The sequence below is a fragment of the Octopus bimaculoides genome, chromosome 26 (genome assembly GCF_046866305.1).
Source record: "Octopus bimaculoides isolate indiv1 chromosome 26, ASM4686630v1, whole genome shotgun sequence".
Taxonomy (NCBI): domain Eukaryota; kingdom Metazoa; phylum Mollusca; class Cephalopoda; order Octopoda; family Octopodidae; genus Octopus; species Octopus bimaculoides.
Window position 1 is genome coordinate 18401774 of NC_142953.1, and position 10000 is coordinate 18411773.

Sequence of the window (10000 nt, forward strand, 5' to 3'; positions counted from 1 at the left end):
TACATAATAATGCCACACACTAGACTTCCCAAATAAACACATTTTAGTACCGAATGCGAGGAAAACAGCTTTTGAAAGAAACCAACATTTTTTAAAAAATAAACTCAACTATGTATCGATCAATTTCACGATTACCAGAATTAAATCCAGTTTCCGTTCGTCAGCATAGTATAGTATCAACATATACGAATAAACAGAATTCTCACCTTACCAAAACGAACACGCATGTATCCGGCCCAGCAAAGGGAATAATGTTCATCCACATCTTTTTGTAAAAGATTTTATCCTTTTTTGATTTTATTAACCAAAAATATATATATACATATATACATGTACATATATATATATATATATATATATATATATATATATATATATATAAAACAGAAGGATAGCACCTTATTGCAGTACCTAGATCTATTTAGATAGATGGCACCACTTTATGGAACCTACATACAGCTAGATGTCCTGTTATATCTATGTCAATTTGCTTCCCACTTAGAGCTTGGCAGACTGTACCTCACTGTGATAGTTACAGCTGTACCACAAGACTGTACTTTACTAACGACCAAGAGAACTGCACTTCTCAATGGTGCCTATGGTTAGGTGAAATGTACCTTTCTTTGATACTATGGTACCTGCTTACAGCTAAGTAGAGTGTACTTCTCAATGGTACCTATATGCAGTTAAGTGGATCACACTTCGCTGTGGTGCCAACTTACAACTATGGAGACTGTACCTCAATGTGGTACCTACTCATAGCTATTAGTATTGTATTTTACTGTGGTACCCAGATATAGTGTGTACCTTTGGTATCTCTTTACAGACGACCCAAGAAGGAAACCTCAACTTGATCTATTGAAACAATAGCCAAATCTCCTTCAAATCACATTCTACCATCTGAAATAAACAAATGTAGTCCAAGATACACTAATCCAAAAATATGAGGGGAGGAATTAGGGTTTTAATTAAAAACAGAGGGACAGCACGTGTAATATTTCTCGGGTGGGGAAGGGAAAAGGAAGACCAGACTGGCTGAAGCCTTGCAGTAGGGTGGACATTGCTCAGGCAGCCCCACCCACAAATGGTCAGGGGTGGGTATTAAGCCACATCATTGTCATCATCATCTTTGTAGTCATTATCATCATCATCACCATCATCGTTATTATTGTCGTCATCATCACCGTCGTCATCATCATCATCATCATCATCATCATCATCTTCGTCGTCGTTATCGTCATCATCATCATCATCAAAGCTCTCTTTAAACTTACCTTTTTTAGATGGATTTGTGTCCGCCATTTTCAACTTAGGATCAAATCAAATATCTGAAATCCAAAGAAAAAAAAATTTAATTTTACATTAATTATGAAGTATCTAATTATATCATAAACATCCAATTGCAATATAAACTGATCATTTAATGACATTGAGATAAATACAATACAATGCAATAAAAAATAAATAAATAATCAGAACTCAATATATATTTTTTTCACTTTTTTGGTATCAACATACCTGAGACCATATATATAATATATAACATTATATATTATACTAGCAGAAATACCCGGCTTTGCCCGGGTTAAAGAGAATAATGAAATCTAAAAACGCCGTCTAGACTACGCAACCCTCAACTGTTAGTAGCTACGATACCATATTTCTACATTAATAACTCTCCAATCCATGCCAGCATGGAACATAGACATTAAGTGGAATGCCAGTCTCTCATCTAGGAGGGCCTTGAAATCAATGTTACCAACTGGGGACTATGTGTGTCGTAGTGATAATAAAAAGACCCAAAGGAGGTCTGCAACGAAATAATTTTACTCAACACTTTGCAAGTGAATCAGTGGAGGCAAAGATGCGTCTCATTTACTTGACAATTTATGCACCACATTGCAGAAATCACAATGTAAGTATATCTGAAAGGGTACCCTAAGTAAGGCATCTGTAAAATTTGAATGAAATTGGTTGCGTAGTTCTCGAGTTTTAGGGATTCACACAGACAGACAGACAGACAGACAGACAGACAGACAGACAGACAGACAGACAGACACACATTCTCATTTTTATATATATAGATATATAATATTATAAATTATATATATAATATTATTATATTACAGACACACAAATACATTCATACATATATTATATGTATGAGAAGCTTCTTTCAGTTTCCATCTACCAAATCCACTCACAAGGCTTTGGCTAACCTGAGGCTATAGTAAAAGACACTTGTCCAAAGGTGCCACACAGTGGGACTAAACCTAGAACTATGTGGTTGGTAAGCAAGCTTCTTATGTCTTTATTTTATTTCTTTATTGCCCACAAGGGGCTAAACATAGAGGGGACAAACAAGGACAAACAAAGGGATTAAGTTGATTACACCGACCTCAGTGCATAACTGGTACTTAATTTATCGACTCTGAAAGGATGAAAGTCAAAGTTGACCTCGGTGGAATTTGAACTCAGAACGTAACGGCAGACGAAATACTGCTAAGCATTTCGCCCGGCGTGCTAACGTTTCTGTCAGCTTGCCGCTTTGAGGTGTGTGAGTTCTAGCCTCCATCCGCCCTTCTACATTATTTTTTTCACCACAAATTCTGATATAATTGTAATCTACACAATATGAAACGTATACGTTGAACATTTTATGAAAAAGTATCCATTTATTAGAAACAAATTCTTCCAAATTCTTTTACTCTCCGATTCACCATTTATAAGTATTTGGGGACTGATACTAGCTTTGTTGCTCTGTTTAATTATTTTACTAAATTCTTCGTTATCTTTTAAATTAATTCAAGCAAAAGCAGTCTATTTCAACAGAAATATGGTAATGCAAGGATTATCTGATTTAGTTTTTATCTTGTTTCAGTCATTGGACCGTGGTCATGCTGGGGCACAACCTTGAAGGGTTTTAACCAAACTGATCAATGCCAGTACTTATTTTTTTTAAAGTTTGGCACATTTAATCAGTCTCTTTTGCCAAACCACTAAGTTGCAATGACATAAACAAACCAACACTGGTTGTCAAGTGGTAGGGTGGGGAGACAAGTACTGGCACAAAGACACACAAACATGTACACAATCACAGACACACACACACACACACACACACACACATACATATATATTGGGTTGGTGCATAATTATTGCGACTTTTTTTCAACAAATTTTATTCAACAAAAACGTCTTTAAATGATGGTCTGACCGCCTGCCAAGCAAATGGGAAGCAGTAATTGAAGTAGATGGTGAATATGCTCCGGAATAACCATTTAAAGATGTTTTTGTTACATGTTGTTATTGTTTTTGCTGAATAAAATTTGTTGAAAAAAAGCCACAATAATTATGCACCAACCTAATATATATATATATATATATATATATATATATATATGTTCATGCCACACATTAGCTTACTCCCTTCATCAAATTGACATTACTTGAACAGGTGCACTGTGTACCACATATCAGATGTTGAAGTGATCACAGAGTAATGTGAGATGAAGTGTTTAGTTCAAGAACACAACACACTACCCAGTCTAGAAATTGAAACCATGATCATTAGGTCATGAGTGCAACACTAACCATTAAGCCATTTATATACAAGGTCCGGTGAATATATTGTCATCTAAATTACGCAAAAATGAAAATAACACTGACAATAAAACTCACTGAGTTTTATTGGTCTCTCACTCAACTGCACCCCACACATAATAATCAAGGGGGTTGCAGTCTAGGGAGTTAGGTGGCCAGATGTTAGGGGGTGATGTGGTTGCAGAAATTGTCTCTCAGCCATGACTGGATTCTCCTGCTTGTGTGGCATGGTGCAGAGTCCTGTTGCCAGACATAGGGTCTTCCAGCAGCCACCCTCTTGACCCAGGGCAGCACTACCTCCTCCAGGAACTTGATGTAGGCCTCTGTGTTGGGTTTGAGTCTGTGTGAAAAGATGAATGGAGGCATAACCTCGCCATCACTAGTGATCACTCCAAACACCAAGATGTTGACTGGATGTTTGAGTTTAATCCTGTATTATCTTGTAGCTTTGGGATTTCAATGATGTGATTGTGAGAGACCAGAGCTGGCTGGTCTGACCATAAGATGGCTAAAATATTTGGGGATGCTGTGGTCAGTTTAACTCTTTAGCTTTGAGATTACTGTCAAATGTAATGCGTTATTTATTCACATCGTTTTGAATTAATCATGTATTATCTCATAGCTTTGAGATTTCAATGATGTGATTGCTTATTTTTAGAGATACATTGTAAGGTAAGTGCAAGAGGCAGGATATGGCTGGCTAAACCCTTTAGCATTCAGATTATTCTGTCAAATTTAATGCTTATTTATTCACATTGTTTAAAATTAATCATGAATTATCTACCAGCTTTAAGATTTTGATGATGTGATTGCTTATTTTTAAAATGATATCGTAGGGTTGGTGTGAGAAGCTGGATCTGGCCAGTTTGAATATAAAACAGGCTGAATATCTAGGTTGGATGTGACTGGTTTAATCCCTTATTCAGATTAACTCCATGAAATGTGATGTTTATTTATTCATATTGTTTTGAATTAATCACGCATTATCGTGTAACTTCATGATGTCAAACGACATGATGCTTTATTTTCAGAATGACATTGTACGGTAGGTAGGAGAGGCTGGATCCAACCAGTTTGATCATAAAACAGTCAAATCATTTAGGCTGGATATAGTTTAACTCTTTAGCATTCAGATTATTTTCTGTCAAATGTATTACTTATTTTTTCACATTGTTTTCAATTAATCAAGGATTATCTTATAGCTTTAAGATTTTGATGATGTGAGTGCTTTTTAGAATGACACTGTAGGGTAAGTGTGAAAGGCCAGATGTAGTCAGTTTAAACATAAAACAGTTAAAATATTTAAACTGGTTATGACTGGTTTAACCCTTCAGCATTCCGGTTACTTTGTCAAATGTAATCCTTATTTATTCACATTATTTTGGATTAATCATGGATTATCTCGTAGTTAAGAGATTTTGACTACGTGGTTGCTTTATTCTTTTACTTGTTTCAGTCATTTGACTGTGGCCATGCTGGAGCACCGCCTTTAGTCAAACAAATCGACGCCAGGACTTATTCTTTTGTAAGCCTAGTACTTATTCTATCGGTCTTTTTTTGCCGAACCACTAAGTTACAGGGACGTAACCACACCAACATCAGTTGTCAAGCGATGTTGGGGGGACAAACACAGACACACAAACATATACACACACATACATATATATATATATATATATATATATATATATATATATATATATATATATATATATATATACATATATACGACGGGCTTCTTTCAGTTTCCATCTACCAAATCCACTCACAAGGCTTTGGTCGGCCCAAGGCTATATATAGTAGAAGACACTTGCCCAAGGTGCCACGCAGTGGGAATGAACCTGGAACCATGTGGTTGGTAAGCAGGCTACTTACCACACTACCACTCCTACGCCTATATCTTGCAAGATTATTTATTTTTAGAATGATATTGTAGGGTAAGTGCAAGAGGCAGGATCTGGACAGTTATAACATAAAGCAGGTACAATATTTAAGTCAGAAATGGCCAGTTTAAATAATAAGGAGCTAAACCCCCTCCTTAGCTGCTACTTTCAAAACCCCTCTTCTCTTTGCACACTCTAGTAAGCTTATTCATCATGGCTACAATGCTTTACTGAAAACATAAGAATTAATGATATGGAAATAGAATTTGGTGAAAATGACTCACAGGAGGGAGTCAAAAGGGGGGAGTGGCTGGGGTGTTTTAATTTTAGTTTGTTGTGGTGACGATCATCATGATCATAATATTTGCAATGATATACAGAAAACCATACATTATCAATTCTTAATCAGTGTAGGTGAGAGAGAGAGAGAGAAACATATATATATATATATATATATATATATATATATATATATATATATGTATATATATATTTGTGTGTGTGTGTGTGTGTGTGTGTGTGTGTGTGTGTGTGTGTATGTATATATGCATCAGCAAGGTGTGAGATTTGCACATTTGAATACATGTATGTTTATGTGTGTGTGTGTGTTTTAGGCTTGTGTTTATTGAAGCTAAACAAGTCAAGCAGGCCAACCAGGCAATGGATGACATCATCAAGATCGTCTGTAGCAGAGTTTTCCATGTTGTTCTAACCAACAAAGACAATTTTAGCTTAGGATTTTGATAGACCAGTAACACCATGACATCTGTCAGCCAGAAATGATTTTATAGAATTACTGTGTGGCCAATATTCTCAGTGCAGACAATCAATACTGCTGCAGCAGGTCTCAATATTTGCTGCAGAAGACTCCATTTTGAATTTTATATAAATACATAGTTACATACATATATACATACATACATACACACACATATATATATATATACGTACATATATACATGCATATGCATGTACATATGTACATACATACCTGCACATATACATGCATGCATGCATGCATACATATATACATACATACATACGTATGCATACATGCGTATATACATATATGCATACAAACGTCCATGCAAATATATACACACTTGTGTGTGTGTGTGTGAGTATGTGTGTATATATGTGTGTATGCATATATATATATATATATATATATATATACACACACACACATGTATACATATATGTATATATATATATATGTATGAATGTATGTGTGTGTATGTATATGTATGTATGTATGTATGTATAGATAGATAGATAGATATACACGTGTATATATATATATATATATATATATATATATATATATATATATATATCCACATATCCACACCCATACATAAAAACTATATCTATGAATGAGTCTTCTTAGCATTTCATAGTAACACTGAAATTGTTGCTAAATTTGGCTGTGTACACATAACACTCTAGATCTGTCCTTTTATATACATACATACATACATATATACATACACACATACATACATACATCAGCATCAGCATCAGCATCAGCATCATCATCATTTAACATCCGTTTTCTATGCTAGCATGAGCTATATATACATATAAAGAAATATAAATGTGTGTGTGTGTGTGTGTGTGTGTGTGTGTGTGTGTGTGTGTGTGTGTGTGTCTGAATGTCTGTGAATTATATATGAACACTACATGGGAGCGTGGTATTACAGGAATCCCACATGGTTCCCACATGAAAATGCATTGCTGCGTGATTCCTGTATTGAGCCTAAATGAAAGTGTGTTAACATAGGAACCCTATGGGGGCCCTACATGGAAGTGTAGCATTATAAGTACCTCACATGATTTCCAACATGGACCTTACACAAAAAATACCAATATAGAAATCCTACATGGGCCATACGTTGAAGTATTGCATGAAAATGCAGCAATGTGTGGTATCTACATAGTTACTACATGAAAGCATGTTAAGATAGGAATTGCACATGAGACCTACATGCAGGAAGCACATCACAGGATTCCCACATGCTTCCCAGATGAAGGCATAGTACTCTGGCAATTGGAGGAAGGACAAAAAAGATTGGCGGAATCATTAGAGAATGAGAAGAAATAAGTTGCATTATTCAATTAGAACAGGGTGGTGAGCTAGCAGAACTGTCAGCATGCCGGGCAAAGTGCTTAGCAGTATTTCGTCTGTCTTTACGTTCTGAGTTCAAATTCTGTCAAGGTCGACCTTACCTTTCATCCTTTCGGGGGTCGATAAATTAAGTACCAGTTGCATATTGAGGTCAATCTAATCAACTGGGCCCCTCCCCCCAAATTTCAGGTCTTGTGCCTAGAGTTGAAAAGATTATTTAATTACAACAGCAAGCTAGCTGAGTCATTAGAGCACTGAACAAAATGTCTCATGGTATTTCTGTCAACTCATTATGCTCTGAGTTCAAATTACGACAAGGTCGACTTTGCCCTTCATCCACTTGGGGTCAATAAAATAAGTACCAAGTGCCAGTTGGACACTGAGGGGAGGGTCAATGCAATAAATTGACTCTGCTCCCCTTAAAATTGCTGGTCTTGTGGTAAAATCACAAAGAAATATTTAATTACAAATTTTTATATTTTCAGGTTCAAATCTCATCAAAGTCATCTCTACATTTCATCCTCCCAGGGGCTGATAAACTTAAATACCAGTCAAATACTAGGGTTGATGTTATAAGCTGTAACCACCATCCAGTAAATCTAGAGCTTTGTGCCTTCGTTAGAAATCAATACAACTAACAAAACATATTAGCCAGGTGACAAAAAAAAAATATAGAAATCAATAAATAAGTTTTGGTAATGAAAATACAGAAAAGATTGATTTTGTTGTGAGTTTAATGGAACAAATACGAGTTTGGTGTGGAGCGGCGAAGATGTGTCTGCATACAAATATGCATGGCTCTGCGTGTGTGTGTGTGTGTGTGTGTGCATAAGTATACATGATCATGATCATCATCATCATCATTTAGCACTTGTTTTCCATGCTGGCATGGGTTGGATGGTTTGACTGGATGGAACTGGTAGGCTACAGAGCGGCACTAGTTTCCATGGTCTGTTTTGGCTTGGTTTCTAAGGCTGGATGCCCTTCCTAATGCCAACCACTCCACAGAATGTGCTGGGTGTCTTTTAAGTGTCATCAGTACAGGTGTCTTTTACACGTCACCAGCACAGGTGTTGTTCACATGTCACCCTCACAGGCCACAACTACAATTTCACTTACCTTGATGTGTCTTCTCAAGCATAGCAAATCACCAAAAGTCTCAATCATTTGTCATCAACTCCATAAGACACAACATCTGAAGATCATATTTCACTACCTTATCCCACATTTCCCTGGGGTTTACCTTTTCCATCTACCTCTTCCATAGGGTCCCTCCACAGTTAAAGGTCAGTACTTCTTTATACACCCATCCAAGTCCATACAGATCACATGGCCCACACCAGCACAGTTTTCTCTCTCGCACACTGGGGCCTCTTAAACACAATTTTTCTTATTTCTTTATTGCCCACAAGGGGCTACACACAGAGGGGACAAACAAGGACAGACAAAGGGATTAAGTCGATTACATCGGCCCCAGTGTGTAACTGGTACTTAATTTAACGACCCCGAAAAGATGAAAGGCAAAGTCGACCTCTTATTTGGCAACGTTTCTACAGCTGGATGCCCGAGAGTGTAGTAGGTGCTTTTACGTGCCACTGGCACGAGGACCAGTCAGGCGGTACTGGCAAGAGAATATCGAACCATTATTCTTCATTTAGGGATGGAAATAAAGCTAACACCACTAGCCTAAGTAAATTTATTTGGGAACGGAAATATTGCAATAAACAATTCTCTTTGGAATGGTCTATACTGACTACTTCAGTTCCTTACGACAAAGGTAAAGATTTTTGTCCTCTTTGTAACTTGGAGCTTTTCCATATTCTGTTCTCCAAGAATCACCTAGTTAACCAGATAACACAGAGGGCGTATCGTTGTCAGCACTGGCAGAGACATACCTTCATTTATTATCATTAATTCCATTCTTCCTACTAGTTTAAGTTCTTAGGTATTATTATTATTATTATTATTATTTTCTTATTATTATTATTGTCTTTTTTTTTACCAAATGTCCTCTGAATAATATCTTTTAATATAATCTTAAATAATATCTATTTCTGCATCCATCGCCACTTGTCTTTTATTTTCCCCTTCTAGAGTTGGTTAAGTAAATTCTTCCTAGTAATGCTACATTAGTTGTCTTTGTACCACTAGTAACTTTAACTAAATATTCCCGATCTTCTCCTTGTGTAAGCATGTATATTGTTATTATTATTATTTCTCAACTAAATATCCTGTACCTTCTTTTACCATTAATTTGCGTTAATATCTGTATATTAATATAATATATTACAAGGCTATGATGCTTTATTTATTTATTATATTTACATTCTTCGCTTTAAATTAGTATGTTATTATTTTTTTCCTTAAGGAGAAATTTTTTTATATA

The 10000-nt window shown here is 36.0% G+C and overlaps 1 protein-coding gene across 1 annotated transcript in view; it reads right to left on the minus strand.

The window, feature by feature from the left end:
- Positions 1 to 10000, minus strand: part of LOC106873825 (uncharacterized) — a 59264-nt gene that overhangs the window by 30580 nt on the left and 18684 nt on the right. Inside the window, exon 2 of the mRNA XM_089342369.1 lies at positions 1275 to 1328. Coding sequence (XP_089198495.1) covers positions 1275 to 1302 — 28 coding nt within the window. The 5' untranslated portion in view covers positions 1303 to 1328. The remainder of the gene's footprint in view (positions 1 to 1274; positions 1329 to 10000) is intronic.